Below are 22,138 nucleotides of genomic sequence, written 5' to 3'. Positions count from 1 at the left end.
TACTGTAGTAAATAGAGGATATACTGTAGTAAATACAGGATATACTGTAGTAAATATACTGTAATAAATAGAGGATATACTGTAGTAAATAGAGGATATACTGTAGTAAATAGAGGATATACTGTAGTAAATAGAGGATATACTGTAGTAAATAGAAGATATACTGTAGTAAATAGAGGATATACTGTAGTAAATACAGGATATACTGTAGTAAATAGAGGATATACTGTAGTAAATACAGGATATACTGTAGTAAATATACTGTAATAAATAGAGGATATACTGTAGTAAATAGAGGATATACTGTAGTAAATAGAGGATATACTGTAGTAAATAGAGGATATACTGTAGTAAATACAAGATATACTGTAGTAAATACAAGACATACTGTAGTAAATAGAGGATATACTGTAGTAAATAGAGGATATACTGTAGTAAATAGAGGATATACTGTAATAAATAGAGGATATACTGTAGTAAATAGAGGATATACTGTAGTAAATACAGGATATACTGTGGGAAACAGAGGATATACGGTAATAAATCAATGATATAATGTAGGAAATATAGCGTCATCACAGTCTTGGATGGACTGTGACCAGAAATCACACCAATTTCTTTCTTGACAATCCAATCATTAGCTAAATGGGCCCAGGTGCACTATATAGTGAATAGGGTGCACTATATAGTGAATAGGGTGCCATTTGAGTCACTGATATAATAGAGTATGATCACAGTGCTGCGGGCTGCATACCAAACAACCAATGAATGATGATGCCAATACATGCTCCCCTCCCATCCTCAGCAACACGTTCCATCATTTTCAAGTTGCCTGCCGGTACAGCAACTCTCTGCGTTTGCTTTTAGAGGAATGATGTGTTGTCCAGAACTCCACACACCAATAAGAAGTGAAGCTGAAGAAGATGAAGAATCTCTTTAGTTGTCACTCAGTATTAACACTTCTGTATGTATATAGATACATATCTTCTATCTTCTATATGCCACATGGCTGGAACTAAAAATAAACATCACAACGAACACATTTATTAAAGTTCAGTTTTTTAAATTTATTTTGTTTTCATTCCAAACATACATTTTTCCAATTCTAAGATGGTGTAAAGCAAAATAAAAAATTATTACATATATATATATATATATATATATATATATATATATATATATATATATATATATATATATATAATTGGTTAAATAAGCTACATAAATAAATATTACCATTAAACTGTTCTCCATACATTGGCATACACCTTAATAGGCTACTTTTAATTACTTTAAAAGTACTTTGTTAAAATTAACGTTTTAATGATATATCAATTGCACAAAAAGAGTGAACGCGTTAAGGTTACAAGCGTACAAACCTCCCTCTATTTGCTCAAAGTTCAGACAGACAGGCAGACAGACAGACAGGCAGACAGACAGACGGGCAGGCTGACAGACAGGCAGGTAACTAGGAGTGGGAGTGGCTGGCTGAAAAGATCCTCAAGGAACATTGCACGTTTATTACGGAAATGGCAACGCGATGAATGCCCTTCGCGCAAAGTTAGTTATAGGTTAGGTTATTATTGTAAAGCACCGGGTTACTAACTGTATAGCACTTTGTGACGACTGCTAATGTAAAAAGAAGTTTATAAAATAAATTGTTATTTCGAGGTTATGTCTATTTGTAAATGAATACAAAGTGACCTCAAATAGACTTAAGGGAGATGATTTTATAAAAAACGATTATTAGATGTGATATCATGAGGTATAATGTTTTGTGCAAATGGGCCTATATGTATTTTCTTTAGGCCTAACTTCAATAACCCCATACTCATCATTCAAATGGGAACTAACATATAAACGTGACACACGAGGTTAACTTGTATGCACCATGACGCAGTAGCCTGTATTTTTGGAAAGCTGCACGTCTTTTCAACAAAAAACAGATCTTATTTCGATATGCATTGAGCCAGGCGCATTTCATTTTAATATGCACTTGCGCGTTGCACACTTGATTTAATTATGGGGGGCTGGCCGGGCTACTGTCTGTTTGACATGTATGCCACAATTCATCACACAGGTGACTTAATGGCAAGTTGATACAATTATGATTCTCGATCCACTGTAAAGCTTAGGGCCTTTCACTTCACTTCAACCGTAAATGATTTGCACTGTTAGATCCACATCAAAATATTATTTAAATTCCACGAGTAGGCTATTAGCGTTGCCTTTAAAAAAAAAATCGCCTTCTGAGAAAGCTTTGCATTGCACTTATTTAGGAGCGCTAGTGTTCATTGCATTAAGGGGTTTATAATGTAGGGTTGGCCTCGACCTTGACAAAACGACCTGAGTGGTTCACACGGCAAACAAGTATGCTAACTGGTTAGATTCTCTCTGATTTGGACTAAGAAAAAAGGCCAATGACATATTTGTCCTGTTAGAATAACGGGCGACTATTAGGCTAAGAGGAGTGGATAAACGTTGTGCGCTGTGCGGGGTTAAGGATGTTGGCCCCGTGGCCTTTGGGTTTAATATGCCGCAAGTAGGCGATGTGTCTGTGTATTAATCATTAACAAAAAAATAAATATATAAGCTATCCTCATTGCAGCCTATTTGTCTTTATTCATTTGAAGGTTAATAAGAGTCGTAAAGGGCATGTAGACTACTTTTGTGTGACATTAAATAATACTTTATACCAATGTTATTCCAATACTATGCCTAGGGTTTTTCATTCGTAATTTGAACATTTTTTTGGTTAGATTACGTAATTGAATTTGGAAAGTTTGCTGTAGGGTAAATTGCCCAACATTGGCTGCTGACGGTTGTCAGAGAGAGAGAGAGAGAGCTTGAGAGCGTAAATAGTTAATGCATTGCATAGCAGCGGACGACAGCGATTATATAGGACAAACTGCATAGCGTTTGAACCAGTTGTTAGCCATAGAGGTTAAGGTCAAAATGACCGCAATAACCTACATTACTAAACAAATGTAACCGATTATAAAACGGCCAGCATACCAAAGCTTTTCCTATGTCAAATGGATCTTTTTTTTTTTTTAAATCACCAAAAAAAGGAAGAAGTTCGATTACAATAATTATTTTCTATTGATTAAATGACATTATAGACTACGTATTGCACCCACAACAGAATGTATTATGTTCTCTATGCTGCGCAAATAGCCCCGTTTCTACTAGATTCAAGCTATTTATCACAGCAAATAGGCTAACATCACAGCTTCCTTTCTCACACCGTAGGCTACCACTGTGACAAACATATAGTCAGATAAACCTGGCAACAAGAAGGCTACAGCAATGGAGAATCCCAGTGATTAAAGAGAGTTTTCAACCAGAATGTCGTTGATTCACAAATATAATCTGCTCCCAAACAAACCCATGTGATGATTTGCCAGCAGTCCAGAGCAATGAACGTAGAAACAGGGATGGGGGTGTGGGGGGGTAAAAATGAATATTCTCTGCAGGAGAAGCAAAAAAAAAAAAATGTAAATACTATCACAACAAATAGGCCTGTACAACGCGTGTCCGTGTTGAATAAGCAGTCCAGTTCGGTGCTGTGTAGGTAATGTCTGTGGGTTTCATAAAGGGAAAGGCGACGGATGGACACTTCGCTTATGTCATGGAATAGCAAATTAGTTCTGTGAATTTAGGGGCTGGACTAAGAGGCGTGGGTTACGTAGGCAACTCTTCTGCCCATGTGACCGTCTAGGTCTGGGAGAATCCATAAGTAGGGGGCATAAAAAAACAATTCTCCATTTCTCTTAAAATATAGAAAAATAATATAAAATGTACAATAATTTCAGTTTGCTTTTGTAATACACTTGTTCCATAAGTCATGTTGTATAATACGCACGGAAATCAAAATCTCAGAAAGACGATTTCTCAGCAAGCATTAAAAGCTGACTCTCCCCTTCCCTCGGAAAGTGGTATCGCCACAAGCTCAAATTCTGAGAATTGAGCTCCTCTGATTCTTAGAACTGGGGTTCTTAGAAGTGGTGATGCAAGAAGTTTCTAGGAAAGCAATATCAGGTGATATTTTTAAAAAATTATTTTTTTCCTATGTAATTTGGCGCGAAGTTGTATTCTTGGTTGCAGGTGATGGTGTAGTGCTGGCTTTGTTTCTGAATGTGTTTTACACTGTAAATCTAGGTGATTTGAAGGTGTTTTGGTGGACTGTTTAGAGCGCACCGTTTTGCTCCTGGGTGACAGTGCTCTTGACATATCTGTTTCTATAATAATATTCCGCTGTCTTCACTTCACTATACGGCTCTCGGTTCGCCTTCTGTCGGTTTGACAGTGGAGGCGTTTTGTTACTGTACTGTGCTGATCGCAAAACAGAAATGAGATTACGTGGTTATTCTGTTAGACATGACTTTACTGCTAATAATGAACAAGGAGTTTAGTTTAACTAAATGCTGCTGCCTTTATTCTAAGCAAAACTTGGTTTAGATCTGACCTGGCTGGGTTTTGTGTATTTTGTGTTTAATATCAGCGGTGTTGCACAGAAATGATTTCGGTGTTTATTATAACGTGCTTCTCATCCGCATAACTAAGTAACTTGCACAGTGTGTTTGGGCTTGTGGCAGATGTGCAGGGATAGGTGTGTCAGTGGTGTTATGCTACATTGTTTTATAAATCCAGATAGTCTTGGAGAAAATAATCAAATCGAACATCGGGATCTGGTTGCACGAGATATTGATTGTCTTGTTTCGCAGTCCCCCCCAACACACACACACACACACCTTACGGAAATCTGTTTTTTTTAGTTTGTAGCTTTCCACAGCCTAGTTTACGAGCGCAAGTTTGTACCTGCGTGCTATCTGTCTGGAGCCAGGGATGAATGACTTTAGGCAACATGACAGGAAAACGGTACAATGTCGTATTTATAGTATTTGAATGGTTAACATATACAATGTTGCAGCATTAGAAGGTATTTGTTTGCTAAGCTTCCATGCAAGAAGTCTTATTTAATATTTGTATTTTTTAAAGTAGATTTGAAGTGTAGTTAAGTGTCTGAAAGTAGTACCTTTTGAATCTCTTCGTCTGAATTTGATTTGAAAAGTGAATAACCTAAAAAAAAAAAAAAAACATTTTGAGAATGGTAAAATACCAAAGCAGTAGTCGTAGGAGGGTTGTAGCCTCTGTTGACCGCTGAGAAGCCTGTTCACTTGTATACATGATTCATTTCGGGTGGTGTCGAGTGGCAGCCTAAGACTTGGCATTGAGTCAGAGTGATAGTACTTGTTCCAATGTGTTATTGAACGGGCTGGCTCAACATGCTATTCCACGTGAAGAAGCTGTCATTTTAAAAACATTTATTACATTGGGTTGGAGGGGGGGGGGACGTAGTAGTAAGTTAGGATACCCGTTAAAAAGCAGACTGTAGCCTAAACAAACAAACTTTGAGAACAAGTGTTCTCAAAATATGCTCAAGTCTTGTTGTGCGTTGCAATTAAATTATGTTATTGCCATAACACAGCGTTTCCTAACCTCGGTCCTGGGGACACCCCTGTGTGCACGTTTTGATTCTTGCCCTAGCACTACACATTAAAGATAATAAAAACCTGACGATTCATGAGAGGTTTTGAATAAACTGAGTAGTAGTGCTAGGGGGAAAAAACTAACTTGCACCAATTGGGGTCCCCAGGACCGAGTTTGGGAAACCCTGCCAAAACGTGTTCTCTTGCGCCTGACTACCCGCTATTTATATTGCGGGAGAGCGCACGTATACATTTCTAGGCTATCTTAATATAATGATGACATCTTGTGGTGTATCATCTTTAAAAAAATTCATGGAGCAGTTTGCACTTTAATCTACCTTTTTTGATTGCATTAAATATTTAGTAGTTTTTTGTTGTTATTATTGTTAATAATAGTCAATTATTCAGACACCTTCTGTCAGTGCACAGTAAAGTTAAATCTGGCAACTTTTTTTAATTGTCGCATTCATACAAATTTGACATGCTCAACAACAACAACAAAGGTTCTCTCCATCTCAGATTATGTGTGAATAAATAAAGTGGTACGGTTGTTTTTTTTTTTTAAATGAACGATATCGCCGGGAAACTCTGGAGTGTGGCGTTGATTCGGATGGAAAATAATCAACTTCGAATCCCGATACAGAATGTTCAATACGTCGGAAGTGCCCCGATGATGGCACACACTTTATAATTTAAAGACGCACCGCTTTATAATTTGCCGGTGTGTCAACCAGACAGGTGTATTTTGATGTATACTGTACTCGTAGGAAGAAGTAGCCAACACCTGGTGTTTTGTATCTGTTTCCATGCTGAATGTGACAGTGTTGCTATGTGACATTAAACGATGAGCTGTCGCATAACCACAGGCGTTTGACTGCCTAACGCAGGGCTAGACTTTCTGAATAAGGGTGCCGGGGTGATCATTCATCCTCGACATTCAAGTTCGAGTGGCAACAATAAAGAAATCAAGTGTTCTCCCACTTTCTGAACAGAAAATGTTACTTAAATGCTCCATACTTTATGCTGTTCAATGGCGCTGCCTATTGGCTGCAAACCTCTACTGCAATCAGGGAGATGATGAGAAGAGATGAGGGCAATTTCCTATATTAAAATAATCCACATTTTTAAAAGAGACCGACGCATGCAGCCTTCCTGCCATGCTTTCTGTTGTATATCTTAATGTGTCTCATTAAACTACTTCCTCAGGACCTGGGCTCTCCATACCCTGTAGACGTTTGCTCCAACCCCAGTTGTAACTAACCTAATTTTATCAATCAGGTGCGCTCGATTAGGGTTTGTGCAATAACCTACAGGAGGGTAAGTCTCCAGGAACAGGGTTGGAGAGCCCTCCAGGTTGAACCATATTCCACCGGTTTTCACCTCCAAAATAGCAGCTTATTTGATGAATAACCTGTATATAACCTTATGTATATCCGTGGCATTGACCAGGGGAATTTATTTGTATTTTTTTTCCCAGAGCTTGACAAAATGGCTTGCGCAGCAGACAGCTGTATCCAATTCACGCGCCACGCCAGCGACGTACTGCTGAATCTCAACCGGCTACGGAGCCGGGACATCCTCACAGATGTCACCATCCTGGTCAACAGACAGCAGTTCCGCGCTCACAAGACTGTCCTCATGGCCTGCAGGTGTGTTGACGCCAAGTCCTAGTATGTGTACCAGTCTGTTTGTGCCATCATGCCAAACGGTGTTTTTTTGGCATGACAAGGAGTTGACATGCTAGCACAAACAGATCTAGCACCAGGCTCTGTCCCACTTTTGCCCCCCCCCCCTACTTTTTGTCACGCTTGAACCCAGTTTGCATGTTGCTGTTCTGTACACATGGCATGATATTTAAAGTCCCTTTCCTGTCTCTGTCTCTGTCACACACTCACACACTGTTCTGGGCCCGGTTTCCCGATCTCCATGGAACTTAGACTTACTAGTGTTTTAACGATGCAGCTTTCCTACAACGGCCGAAGATGTAACATCCAATCAAATGTATTTATAAAGCCCTTCTTTCATCAGCCGATGTCTCAAAGTGCTGTACAGAAACCCAGCCTAAAACCCCAAACAGCAAGCAATGCAGGTGGAGAAGCATTCCAAAACACAACGCGAGAGAACGTTCACTAGGTGCGTCGTTGAGGTTAAGTGTTAATGTTGATAGGATCGAAAGGAAGCGCTGCTCTCGGATCAGAGTTCTCCCTTTCCAGTCTTACCTTAACATTATAATTATTCCATAATACTGACCATGGATCAGCTCCTAGAGAGATATTACCTCCTATGGCTGAAAAGATTGAGATACCTTATTATCTATCCTGATGCCTAGTCACTTTACCCTGCCTTCATGTACATATCTACCTCAAATACCTTATTATTATATATCCTGATGCCTATTCACTTTACCCTGCCTTCATGTACATATCTACCTCAAATACCTTATTATTATCTATCCTGATGTCTAGTCACTTTACCCTGCCTTCATGTACATATCTACCTCAAATACCTTATTATTATCTATCCTGATGCCTGGTCACTTTACCCTGCCTTCATGTACATATCTACCTCAAATACCTTATTAAAAATATAATTATAACATGTAACAATTTCTAAGATTTTACTGAGTTACAGTTCATATAAGGAAATCAGTCAATTTAAATAAATTCATTAGGCCCTAATCTATGGATTTTACATGACTGGGCAGGGCTGCAGCGATGGGTGGGCCTTGTAGGGCACTGGGGAGCCAGTCCCAGCCAATCAATGAGGTTTTCCCCCACAAAATGGCTTTATTACAGACATAAATACTCAGTGTATGGCGTTGTGTGGGCGAGCGACCATCACCTCATGTTTCAGCATGATAATGCACGGCCCCTTGTCATAAGGATCTGTACACAATTCCTGGAAGCTGAAAATCTCCCAGTTCTTCCATGGCCTGCATACTCACCAGACATGTCACCCATTGAGCATGTTTGGGATGCTCTGGATGTGTACGACAGCGTGTCCCAGTTCCCGCCAATATCCAGCAAACTTCACACAGCCATTGAAGAAGAGTGGGACAACATTCCACAGGCCACAATCAACAGCCTGATTAACTCTATGTGAAGGAGATGTGTCGTGCAGCATGAGGCAAATGGTGGTTATGTAACAGTATAACTTTAAACCGTCCCCTCGCCCCGACCCGGGCGCGAACCAGGGACCCTCTGCACACATCAACAACTGACACCCACGAAGCATCGTTACCCATCGTACCCGCTAACTAGCTAGCCATTTCACATCCGTTAGTTACACCAGATACTGATCCATTCCCCTACTTTAAAAGTATCTGTGACCAACAGAGGCATATCTGTATTCCCAGTCATGTGAAATCGATTTGTTTAGTAATAGTTGATGCTATTGCCATATACACCTGTCAAATCCACTCCGATCCCCACATAGGGATGCGCTATTACACACTTCCAGGATGATTGATTTCTAACTGCCTATGTTTGTTACTCTGAGGCAAGGGGAAGGAATTCAATGATGCAGAGGGATCACAGTGACCTTAAATTATGAATTGTTTTAAAAATGTGGGAAAATGCAACAAAACCCAATTAGATCATTTGAAAAGGAAAGATGCAGCACTGTTAAAAAAAGAAGAAAAAAAAAAGTTATACTTGACATTCCGGCCGTCATCTATGGCTTTCTTCAAAACAATGACAGACTGAATAGACTACTACATAGGCCATATGGATAAGGGACGACAATTGGTAAGGACACTAGTCACCTGGCGATGCCAATGAGATGTGCCGATCAATGTAGATCCACAGGGTTGAGGTACTGTGGTCAAGGGTGCCACCTAGTGGAAAACGAGTATAGAAAACAAATCACAAGAGAACGGTAGAATAGAGGCCTAGGTAGGAACTGAGTGATTTTTTTTTATTATAGTGTCGCGTCGTCATGACGGCCAACTCACACGGAAACTGTTGTATCCTAATAAAATTATCCCACTGATGATGATCGTTACACACCTACCTACGTACATTTCTACTGAAATGAAAACAATTGAAAAGAAAAAAACAAAAACATTTTAAGTTATACAACTTATCTCGTCGCTTCTTCCAAGCTTTGGAAATAACATTTGCAACCAGGAAAACATATTTTCTGAAAAGCCATTCAAGTTTTTCAAAAGTACTACTACAGAATAGTTCTGTTATTTATTTATTTTATTTTATCTAACAAGGTTTCTCTTAAATCATAAAGTGCATTTCATTCTTGATCTCCCCTAAATCAGACTATATACACAGCCACTCTTGTTCATCTATGGCGTTGAACCTCCCTATTTGTATTGCCAGAGGCAGTATCCCGGTTCTCAACACAAGGATATTTGAATTATTGTTAGGTGACGGGTGTCGGGGTTCGAGATGTGTTTAAAAAAATAAAATAAAAATAACATTTTATCTGGTTAGAAGTTGAGTTTACAGTTCTTTTGTCGCTAAGGCTTAACTTGTGTTTAATCATGTTGACATTGCATCATAACTTGTTTCTAAATGTGTCGTAGAGCAAAGTCCTTTGTCCAAGGGTAATTGTGTGTTTTATCCCAGTTGAAAACCTCTATGTCGATAACACGGTTCCATAACCTTGTCATTTCACTCTTCTGCCTTATTTTCACTGGGCTTCCAACCCATGTCTCCTTGAATAGCAAGGCTCTGATTTAGCTCTGTTTTGAATAGTTATCCCTATTTTACAAAAAAAAAAAAAAAAATATTATTATTAAGTCTATTCTCCCAATTTCACATATTTCCAACATATATTCACATGTTACACTTGACAAGCAGCTCCCTCTTTCCAACTCTTGGCACTGCGCATACAGATGGTCGCGGCTGTGTCACGAGGCACTCATGCAAACGTTCATATGGATAAATCTCACATTTTGAGTGGAAATTATCCCACACATGGTTTACGACTACACGTGATTGATAAATCAGTCCCCCAAGTGTGCAAAGCTCTTAGACTTACACCACGGTGATTCTAAAACGCTGTGGTTTGTAGTAAATGGCCAAGCACTCCGTGTCGTGCACAAGAACAGCCCTTAGCCGTGATATATTGGCCATATACCACAGCCCCTCGTGCCTTTTTATAGCTTAATTGACTCAGGGGTGTGAATACTTATGGAAATGGAATTGTACGTATTTCATTTTCAATAAATGAATACATTTCTAAACCTCTTTTGACTTTGTCATTATGGGGTATTGTGTGTTTAGATGGATGAGAATCTATTTAATCCATCTTGATTTCAGGTTGTAACACAACAGGAAATGTGGACTAAGTCGAGAGGTGTGAACCCTTTATGTTCTATAGGTCTATGCGGTCTGGACCGTATCTGTTCATATCAGTCATCTGGGGTTTCACTGGCAGCATCTTCATATCCTTCTCTTGTAATGGAAAGAAACGGGCCGCTTTGAATTCGTAGTCACTCACAACCGTTCTGAAGTTATCGGCAGAGATAAACATCTACATTTTTTTTTTTGCATTTGTCTCTGTCCCCTCCCCTGGGTGTCTGTCTGTCCCCTCCCCCTGGGTGTCTCTCTGTCCCCTCCCCCTGGGTGTCTGTCTGTCCCCTCCCCCTGGGTGTCTCTCTGTCCCCTCCCCCTGGGTGTCTGTCTGTCCCCTCCCCTGGGTGTCTGTCTGTCCCCTCCCCCTGGGTGTCTGTCTGTCCCCTCCCCCTGGGATCTGTCTGTCCCCTCCCCCTGGGTGTCTGTCTGTCCCCTCCCCCTGGGTGTCTCTCTGTCCCCTCCCCCTGGGTGTCTCTCTGTCCCCTCCCCCTGGGTGTCTCTCTGTCCCCTCCCCCTGGGTGTCTGTCTGTCCCCTCCCCCTGGGTGTCTGTCTGTCCCCTCCCCCTGGGTGTCTGTCTGTCCCCTCCCCCTGGGTGTCTGTCTGTCCCCTCCCCCTGGGTGTCTGTCTGTCCCCTCCCCCTGGGTGTCTGTCTGTCCCCTCCCCCTGGGTGTCTGTCTGTCCCCTCCCCCTGGGTGTCTGTCTGTCACAGTTTCCATGTTGCTGTTATGTACAGTACATGGTATTATATCTTTGTCCTCTCCTCTCTCTCTCTCTAGTGGGCTGTTCTACACTATATTTACGGACTCCCTGAAGTGTAACCTGAATGCCATCAGTCTGGACCCCAAGGTGGATCCCGAGGGCTTTGCCGTCCTGCTGGAGTTCATGTACACCTCTAGACTGACGCTGAAGGAGACTCTGATCATGGCTATCATGAACACAGCCATCTACCTACAGATGGATCACGTTGTAGACACTTGCCACAGATTCATCAAATCCAGGTACATGGATGACTGGAGGGGGGGGGGGGGGGGGTGGGGATGATGAATCCAGGTACATGGATGACTGGAGGGGGGGGGGGGGGGGGGGGGGGATGATGAATCCAGGTACATGGATGACGGGGGGGGATGATGAATCCAGGTACATGGATGACGGGGGGGGGTGATTAATCCAGGTACATGGATGACGGGACGGGGGGTGGAGGGGGGGTGATGAATCCAGGTACATGGACGACGGGACGAGACAGGGGGGGGTGGGTGTAGGGGGGGTGATGAATCCAGGTACATGGACGACGGGACGGGACAGGGGGGTGGGTGTAGGGGGGGTGATGAATCCAGGTACATGGACGACGGGACGGGACGGGGGGGGGGTGTAGGGGGGGTGATGAATCCAGGTACATGGACGACGGGACGGGACAGGGGGGGGGGGGGGTGTAGGGGGGGTGATGAATCCAGGTACATGGACGACGGGACGGGACAGGGGGGGGGGTGTAGGGGGGGTGATGAATCCAGGTACATGGACGACGGGACGAGACAGGGGGGGGGGGTGTAGGGGGGGTGATGAATCCAGGTACATGGACGACGGGACGGGACAGGGGGGGGGGTGTAGGGGGGGTGATGAATCCAGGTACATGGACGACGGGACGGGACAGGGGGGGGGTGTAGGGGGGGTGATGAATCCAGGTACATGGACGACGGGACGGGACAGGGGGGGGGGTGTAGGGGGGGTGATGAATCCAGGGTACATGGACGACGGGACGGGACGGGGGGGGGGTGTAGGGGGGGTGATGAATCCAGGTACATGGACGACGGGACGGGACAGGGGGGGGGGGGTGTAGGGGGGGTGATGAATCCAGGTACATGGACGACGGGACGGGACAGGGGGGGGGGTGTAGGGGGGGTGATGAATCCAGGTACATGGACGACGGGACGGGACAGGGGGGGGGGGTGTAGGGGGGGTAATCAGAAAGAAGAGGGTCTAAATGTGGTGTGGAGTCGAACGACTAATCAGTACGCCAGACTCCGGGTACAATTAACAAACAATTAACAACCATCTTATTTTGCAAATTACGACCTGTCAAGAGACGTGCACAGCAACAATTAGAAATGGACAGTTTGTGGAATGTAAATTCTGGTGTCCAGTATCTGCCGTGTTCAGGTTTCATTGTCTCATCTTTTCTCCTCGTCTATCCTCCTCACAGCGACCCTGGCCAGGCCAACAAACTGCCCAGAGATGAGTTCTTGGTCAGCCCTTTGCTTTTACCTCAGGGCGTCCATGCATACCGGCCCCACGATGTGGTCGACAACCTGCCCGGCCGGGTCGGCCCCTACAGAGACGGGAGGCCCTACGGCTCCAGCATGTTCAATGGGGTCAATTCCCCCAGCAACTACCACCTCTACGGTCAGTTCCCCGTCCAGGGCTTCCCTTTTCCTCTCTGCAAGCTGACAGACGCCAAAAACACATTCGCTGACTTCTCTAAAGGCGGGATCCACCACAAGCACTGTTCACCCCCGGACACGAGCAGCGCCATGAGGGTTGATTACAGCCGGGCGGTGAGCGGGGGCTCGGCCAACATCCATCATGCAGCAGCAAGTTACTTCTCCTCCAGGGAGGAGGAGATGAGGAAGGAGAGCCATGAGGGAGGGGTCAGCCAGGCTGGTGGGGTGGGAGGCTCCAGGAAGAGAGGGTTCGCCGGGGCGGCCCACGAGCAGCAGAAGGTGGTTCTGGGTAAGGAGCACGGTCCTCAGACGACAGAGGAAGACACGAGCCAGCAGCACTACCCTCTGGGGATCTCCTCAGCCGGACGGAAGGGCCTGATGAGTAGCCCACAGAGCCCGCTCAAATCTGACTGCCAGCCTAACTCCCCCACCGAGTCCAGCAGCAGTAAGAATGCAGGTCTCTCCCTCTCCCAGGCCGGCCGGGTTGGTGCCCAGCTACCACAGGGCAGCCAGGACCCCAAGGCACGCAACTGGAAGAAGTACAAGTTCATCGTGCTCAATCAGAGAGCCACCAAGGAGGAGGATGTTGGGTTGGAGGAGCCGGTGGTATACTCCCCCCAGCGTCTGGGTCTGCCCCCCTACCTCCACCCCTCAGACTCAGAGCACCTGGACCCGCAGGCCAACACCAAGCTCAATGAGCACGGAGAGGACCTGCCGGTTCCACAGACCTCCCGACTCCACAACATCAACAGGTGAGCCCTACAGTCATAATCGATCACAAATACGGAGTCAAACGAAAGCATAGCTGTAGCTCGAATGCTTGATTTGTTCCCAAGTTGATGTGAGCAATGTCTAGGACTTTACGGCCTTTTGTCTCTTTGCAATCTCCACGTGAAATGAAAAGGAAGTGACATATTTTTTTTGTTGCCAGTATCACTTTAATAAAGCTTTCCAGTTAAACTGTTTTACTCATCAAACCCAATTCACAAGATTTAAGAGCAATATAAACAGTGGTAATTCACACTACCTTAGTTAACGGCTTTCCACTGGGTCGCCTGGCTGCAGCGTTTCTCTCCCTTCCCCGTCTCTTGCGGGCTGTGTTGTTGACACACAGGCGTTTGTGTCTCCAGAGCTCTGGAGGGATCACAGAAGACCGCTGACAGCCACTCCTCTCTCTACATCAGCCACTTAAAGTGCACCTCCTGCGGTGCCCCGCCCCCGCAGCACTCTGAAGTGTGTCCCAACACCCCGGCTTCCTGTTTAGCGGAGGAGATGATGTCAGAGTTACACTCTGAGTACTCCGACTCCAGCTGTGGTGAGTACACGCTGCTTTTTAAACATAGGCCTGTGCTCCAAATGACTCCTTGTGTAGTGCACTATTTAAGGAAAGTAGTGCACTATATAAGGAAAGTAGTGCACTATATAAGGAAAGTAGTGCACTATATAAGGAAAGTAGTGCACTATATAAGGAAAGTAGTGCACTATATAAGGAAAGTAGTGCACTATGTGTATATATAGGGAGCCATTTGGGAAGCAAACATAAAACAGCTAATGGACAGTCTCTCTCTAGCTGCTTATTAAACGGCTAATGGACAGTCTCTCTCTAGCTGCTTATTAAACGGCTAATGGACAGTCTCTCTCTAGCTGCTTATTAAACGGCTAATGGACAGTCTCTCTCTAGCTGCTTATTAAACGGCTAATGGACAGTCTCTCGCTAGCTGCTTATTAAACGGCTAATGGACAGTCTCTCTCTAGCTGCTTATTAAACGGCTAATGGACAGTCTCTCGCTAGCTGCTTATTAAACGGCTAATGGACAGTCTCTCTCTAGCTGCTTATTAAACGGTCCTAATCCCGATTGACCATAATCGTTTCCGATCTGTCTTACAGAAAACGGTACGTTCTTTTGTAACGAATGTGACTCCAAGTTTGCGGAAGACGAAGCCCTGAAGCGCCACATGCTGCAGGCCCACAGTGATAAGCCATACAAGTGTGACCGCTGTCAGGCTGCTTTCCGCTATAAAGGAAACCTCGCCAGCCACAAGACGGTCCACACCGGTAAATACAGGCTTTCAAGATTGGGTTTCTCAATAACTGTGCTTAGTTTATTTTGCTTGCAGCACCCCTGGCCACAGATGCAACATTTGCCAGCTTGCTAAATACACCACATAATGTTGATCAATGTGTCCCAGTCAAATTACCCATAAGTCCATTTCAGTAAAGTTTGGTAGCTAACGGTTTGTTCTGTATTTTGTTGCGTTGCAGGAGAGAAGCCGTATCGCTGCAACATCTGTGGCGCTCAGTTCAACCGACCAGCTAACCTCAAGACCCATACTCGTATCCACTCAGGGGAAAAGCCATACAAATGTGAGACGTGCGGAGCTCGATTCGTGCAGGTGAGCTGAGTTTTTTTTTTTTTTTTTTGCCTGTCTGGTTTCAACAAGTTACAGAAGGAATCTATGCAGTTATTTGTTTCTTACTACCTGAGGCTGGCCCCGTGTGGGTACGAGGCTGGCCCCGTGTGGGTACGAGGCTGGCCCCGTGTGGGTACGAGGCTGGCCCCGTGTGGGTACGAGGCTGGCCCCGTGTGGGTACGAGGCTGGCCCCGTGTGGGTACGAGGCTGGCCCCGTGTGGGTACGAGGCTGGCCCCGTGTGGGTACGAGGCTGGCCCCGTGTGGGTACGAGGCTGGCCCCGTGTGGGTACGAGGCTGGCCCCGTGTGGGTACGAACCTACCTCTATGCTACATAGCCTTATTTCTCAGTGTCCCCCATCCATCTCATACTATTCCTGAAAATACAATTAAACCCCCCCCCACAAAATGGCTTGGGATAGATGCTGTGATCACTCACCACCACACCGACCCAGTAGTGTTGTCGTCGTGGTAAAATACAACTCACCACCACACTGACCCAGTTGTCTCGTGTTGTTGTCGTGGTCAGGTTGCCCATCTCCGTGCCCACGTGCTGATCCACACCGGGGAGAAGCCGTACCCGTGCGAGATCTGCGGAACGCGCTTCCGTCACCTGCAGACGCTGAAGAGTCACCTGCGTATTCACACAGGAGAAAAGCCCTATCATGTAAGTAGAATGACACCATTATGTACACCCTATCATGTAAGTAGCATAACACCATTATATATACACCCTATCATGTTAGTATACCAAATACACAACTGAATAAGTCGGTGTGTATGTATATATGTGTATGTGTATATATACAGTGGGGCAAAAAAGTATTTAGTCAGCCACCAATTGTGCAAGTTCTCCCACTTAAAAAGATGAGAGAGGCCTGTAATTTTCATCGTAGGTACACTTCAACTATGACAGACAAAATGAGAAAAAAATTCTAGAAAATCACATTGTAGGATTTTTAATGAATTTATTTGTAAATTATGGTGGAAAATAAGTATTTGGTCACCTACAAACAAGCACGATTTCTGGCTCTCACAGACCTGTAACTTCTTCTTTAAGAGGCTCCTCTGTCCTCCACCCGTTACCTGTATTAATGGCACCTGTTTGAACTTGTTATCAGTATAAAAGACACCTGTCCACAACCTCAAACAGTCACACTCCAAACTCCACTATGGCCAAGACCAAAGAGCTGTCAAAGGACACCAGAAACAAAATTGTAGACCTGCACCAGGCTGGGAAAACTGAATCTGCAATAGGTAAGCAGCTTGGTTTGAAGAAATCAACTGTGGGAGCAATTATTAGGAAATGGAAGACATACAAGACCACTAATCTCCCTCGATCTGGGGCTCCACGCAAGATCTCACCCCGTGGGGTCAAAATGATCACAAGAACGGTGAGCAAAAATCCCAGAACCACACTGAGGGACCTAGTGAATGACCTGCAGAGAGCTGGGACCAAAGTAACAAAGCCTACCATCAGTAACACACTACGCCGCCAGGGACTCAAATCCTGCAGTGCCAGACGTGTCCCCCTGCTTAAGCCAGTACATGTCCAGGCCCGTCTGAAGTTTGCTAGAGAGCATTTGGATGATCCAGAAGAAGATTAGGAGAATGTCAGATGAAACCAAAACATAACTTTTTGGTAAAAACTCAACTCGTCGTGTTTGGAGGACAAAGAATGCTGAGTTTCATCCAAAGAACACCATACCTACTGTGAAGCATGGGGGTGGAAACATCATGCTTTGGGGCTGTTTTTCTGCAAAGGGACCAGGACGACTGATCCGTGTAAAGGACAGAATGAATGGGGCCATGTATCGTGAGATTTTGAGTGAAAACCTCCTTCCATCAGCAAGGGCATTGAAGATGAAACGTGGCTGGGTCTTTCAGCATGACAATGATCCCAAACACACCGCCCGGGCAACGGAGTGGCTTCGTAAGAAGCATTTCAAGGTCCTGGAGTGGCCTAGCCAGTCTCCAGATCTCAACCCCATAGAAAATCTTTGGAGGGAGTTGAAAGTCCGTGTTGCCCAGCAACAGCCCCAAAACATCACTGCTCTAGAGGAGATCTGCATGGAGGAATGGGCCAAAATACCAGCAACAGTGTGTGAAAATCTTGTGAGGACTTACAGAAAACGTTTGACCTCTGTCATTGCAAACAAAGGGTATATAACAAAGTATTGAGAAACTTTTGTTATTGACCAAATACTTATTTTCCACCATAATTTGCAAATCAATTCATTAAAAATCTTACAATGTGATTTTCTGGATGTTTTTTCTCATTTTGTCTGTCATAGTTGAAGTGTACCTATGATGACAATTACAGGCCTCATCTTTTTAAGTAGGAGAACTTGCACAATTGGTGGCTGACTAAATACATTTTTGCCCCACTGTGTGTGTATGTGTGTGTATATATGTATATGTTTTCTGGTTTAATAGCAGACATATGGATTTCAGTAATATATATATATATTACTGAAATCCATATGTCTGCTATTAAACCAGAAAACATTTATGGACAGAAAACGGAGCAAATAATTTTCTTTTTTTTTCCAGTGCGAGAAATGCAACTTGTACTTTCGCCACAAGAGTCAGCTTCGATTGCACCTCAGACAGAAACACGGAGCGATTACCAACACCAAGATCCAGTACCGCTTGTCCACTACAGAGCTGCCAACAGACCCGTCCAAGGCCTGTTAGACTGGAGCAGGCCCAACAAGATGGGGTCAATCTTGACCATGGCATTCAATGACCCACCAACGCGTACAATCATTCCCAAAATGGTAGTGCCACACTGTGTTGATCAGATGATTCAGGAATACGGCAGTGTCTATGCCATTCTAAAAAAACGGGTTCCTCTACCATGTGAACGTAGCACCATTTATGGTATCTTAGTCATTTTATTGTTTCTATATAAAAGACATATAGATATAATTGGGCTGGGAGTGTTTTTATAAGCTTTGAAGGGTATATTAAAAAGCTTTATTTTGTTGAGAGAGAGAGAAAAAAGGATGGAATGTTACATAAATCCAGTTAAAGGATACAGTATTTTATATTAAATAACTTTTCTGAAAGTATTGACATTTTTTTGATTGGAAGGGTGGTCGTATATTTTTAAGGTAAATGGTATTTCTGGCTGTAAGAAATATTGCATTTTTTTTCTATCAATTTTTCTAATTTAGACGTACATGTTAGTCCATGTAGATTTGACCCTTTCATGTCTCGACGACAACAACAAAAACAATTCTGAACTCAAGAATGACTGGTGATCTAAGCGGACGGAATGACGCATAACGACACAGTTACTACTGTTACCAATAGTTACCAATCGATGAAGTGGGAAACTGCATACATGAGTATTGTGACATACTGTGTAATAAATTTGAACTATATCCACTGGGTTGCCCTCTGCTGGCAGAGCCAATCTAGAATTAAAATGTTAAAAATATGCATTTCAAGGTACTGCTTTGGGTATGGACCAAGAAGATATTTTTGCTTCAAAATGTATTTGTATAGATCTGATGTGTGTGTGTTTTTTGTTTAAGTGAACCTTCCCAGTTGTCATTGTACTAGAAGCTACAGTAAAAGGGTATATCAGATGTTTGTACATACACTGTGTACTGAAGGTGCCTTCTCTATGGTGACTGAATTCCTTTCCATTCAGCCCAGTTCTGTTTTATTGAAAAGGTACAACTCAAGGACAGCACTAGTCCTAGTTTATATTTTGTGTGTTTAAAAAAAAAAAAAAAATGCTTTTCACCTTATGACATGAAAATTCATCATTGCTTGAGCTGTAAATCTTCAGGACTTGTTTTGGGATTGGGCTTCTTTTTTCTTTAACTGCATTCAACTTGTTGTACAGTTATAGATGTATGCATGTAAAATAAAGGTGTTGTATTTCTATGTATTTAAATGACGAGTAAATTGTATTAATTTAACAGAAGACTAGCGTCCATCTCTAGAGGGATGTAAAATCCTTATGTTACCAGAGACACAGGATGCACATTTTTAATTTGTAATACGCAAGACTATTCTTCAAAGGTTACCTAATGTGGTAGAGAATACTTATTTTACAAGTAGCAGATCACAAGGCATCTCGTCCAATCGCCAGACATATTCCTTCAGTTGTTTTCACACCATGGTACCGTATCGATACGCCACCATGGAATTGTGTTTCGTGTGAAAACCCCCTGAACTGCCGAGGTTTCATGGGTTGAATTGAAACGGAGACAAATATACTGAACAAAAAAAACGCAAACGAGCAACAATTTCAAAGATTTTACTGAGTTACAGTTCATGATGAAATCGGTTTAATTGAAATCAATTCATTAGGCCCTAATCTATGGATTTCACATGACTGGGAATACAGATACATTTACATTTAAGTCATTTAGCAGACGCTCTTATCCAGAGCGACTTACAAGTACATACATTCATACTTTTTTTTTTTTTTTTTTTGTACTGGCCCCCCGTGGGAATTGAACCCACAACCCTGGTGTTGCAAGCGCCATGCTCTACCAACTGAGCCACACGGGGCCTGTTGGTCACATCTGTTGGTCATCTGTTGGTCACATATGTTTAAAAACAATGGGTCTCAGGATTTCATCAAGGTATTTTTGTGCATTCAAATTGCCATCGATTTAAAATGCAACTGTTTGTTGCCCGTAGCTTATACCTGTCCATACCATAACCCCACCGCCATCATGAGGCACTCTGTTGACATCAGCAAACCGCTCACCCACGCGACGCCATACACATGGTCTGCAGTTGTGAGGCCGGTTGGACAAACTAACAAATTCTCTAAAACGAGTTGGAAGCGGCTTATGATAGATAAATGAACATTAAATTATCTGGCAACAGCTTTGGTGGACATTCCAGCAATATACTGACAATACCCCATAATGACAATGCAAAAACACATTTTTCTAAAAACCTATTAAAAACAGAAATACCTTATTTACATAAGTATTCAGACCCTTTGCTATGAGACTTTGAAATTGAGCTCAGGTGCATCCTGTTTCCAATGATCATCCTTGAGATGTTTCTACAACTTGATTGGAGTCCACCTGTGGTAAATTCAATTGATTGGACATGATTTGGAAAGGCACACATCTGTCTATATAAGGTTCCACAGTTGACAGCGCATGTCACAGCAAAAACCAAGCCATAAGGTCGAAGGAATTGTCTGTAGAGCTCCGAGACAGGATTGTATCGAGGCACAGATCTGGGATAGGGTACCAAAAAATGTCTTCAGCATTGAAGGTCCCCAAGAACACAGTGACCTCCATAATTTTTAAATGGAAGAAGTTTGGAACAACCAAGACTCTTCCTAGAGGTGGCCGCCCGGTCAAACTGAGCAATCGGGGGAGAAGGGTCTTGGTCAGGGAGGTGACCAAGGACCCGATGGTCACTCTGACAGAGCTATAGAGTTCCTCTGTGAAGATGGGAGAATCTTCCAGAAGGACAATCATCTCTGCAGCACTCCACCAATCATGCCTTTACGGTAGAGTGGCCAGATGGTGCCTAACACTGCTACCATGTTATCCCAGGTGTCTCCAGGTAGTTGGTACCTAACACTGTTACCATGTTATCCCAGGTGTCTCCAGGTAGTTGGTACCTAACACTGCTACCATGTTATCCCAGGTGCCTAGCACTGTTACCATGTTATCCCAGGTGTCTCCAGGTAGTTGGTGCCTAACACTGTTACCATGTTATCCCAGGTGTCTCCAGGTAGTTGGTGCCTAACACTGTTACCATGTTATCCCAGGTGTCTCCAGGTAGTTGGTGCCTAACACTGTTACCATGTTATCCCAGGTGTCTCCAGGTAGTTGGTGCCTAACACTGTTACCATGTTATCCCAGGTGTCTCCAGGTAGTTGGTGCCTAATACTGTTACCATGTTATCCCAGGTGCCTAACACTGTTACCATGTTATCCCAGGTGTCTCCAGGTAGTTGGTACCTAACACTGCTACCATGTTATCCCAGGTGTCTCCAGGTAGTTGGTACCTAACACTGTTACCATGTTATCCCAGGTGTCTCCAGGTAGTTGGTGCCTAACACTGTTACCATGTTATCCCAGGTGTCTCCAGGTAGTTGGTGCCTAACACTGTTACCATGTTATCCCAGGTGTCTCCAGGTAGTTGGTGCCTAACACTGTTACCATGTTATCCCAGGTGTCTCCAGGTAGTTGGTACCTAACACTGCTACCATGTTATCCCAGGTGTCTCCAGGTAGTTGGTGCCTAACACTGCTACCATGTTATCCCAGGTGTCTCCAGGTAGTTGGTACCTAACACTGCTACCATGTTATCCCAGGTGTCTCCAGGTAGTTGGTGCCTAGCACTGTTACCATGTTATCCCAGGTGTCTCCAGGTAGTTGGTACCTAACACTGCTACCATGTTATCCCAGGTGTCTCCAGGTAGTTGGTGCCTAACACTGTTACCATGTTATCCCAGGTGTATCCAGGTAGTTGGTGCCTAACACTGTTACCA

The 22,138-nt window shown here is 43.7% G+C and overlaps 1 protein-coding gene across 2 annotated transcripts in view; it reads left to right on the top strand.

Moving 5' to 3' along the window:
* Positions 1–19,560, top strand: part of bcl6aa (BCL6A transcription repressor a) — a 75,019-nt gene extending 55,459 nt beyond the window's left edge. Inside the window, exons 1-9 of one of the 2 annotated variants that reach the window (XM_055941138.1) lie at positions 3,782–4,041; positions 6,970–7,141; positions 11,582–11,803; positions 13,003–13,992; positions 14,371–14,555; positions 15,129–15,296; positions 15,504–15,634; positions 16,180–16,317; positions 18,204–19,560. In XM_055941138.1, coding sequence (XP_055797113.1) covers positions 4,011–4,041; positions 6,970–7,141; positions 11,582–11,803; positions 13,003–13,992; positions 14,371–14,555; positions 15,129–15,296; positions 15,504–15,634; positions 16,180–16,317; positions 18,204–18,347 — 2,181 coding nt within the window. In that variant the 5' untranslated portion in view covers positions 3,782–4,010 and the 3' untranslated portion in view covers positions 18,348–19,560. Of the gene's footprint in view, positions 1–3,781; positions 4,042–6,969; positions 7,142–11,581; positions 11,804–13,002; positions 13,993–14,370; positions 14,556–15,128; positions 15,297–15,503; positions 15,635–16,179; positions 16,318–18,203 lie in introns of those variants that run through there. The other variant, XM_055941137.1, reaches the window with a different exon arrangement.
* The last annotated feature ends 2,578 nt before the right edge of the window (positions 19,561–22,138 follow it).

The sequence above is a fragment of the Salvelinus fontinalis genome, chromosome 12 (assembly GCF_029448725.1).
Source record: "Salvelinus fontinalis isolate EN_2023a chromosome 12, ASM2944872v1, whole genome shotgun sequence".
NCBI classification, from domain to species: domain Eukaryota; kingdom Metazoa; phylum Chordata; class Actinopteri; order Salmoniformes; family Salmonidae; genus Salvelinus; species Salvelinus fontinalis.
Note: the sequence above shows the minus strand (reverse complement) of the source record. Positions and strands in the feature narration are given on the sequence as shown.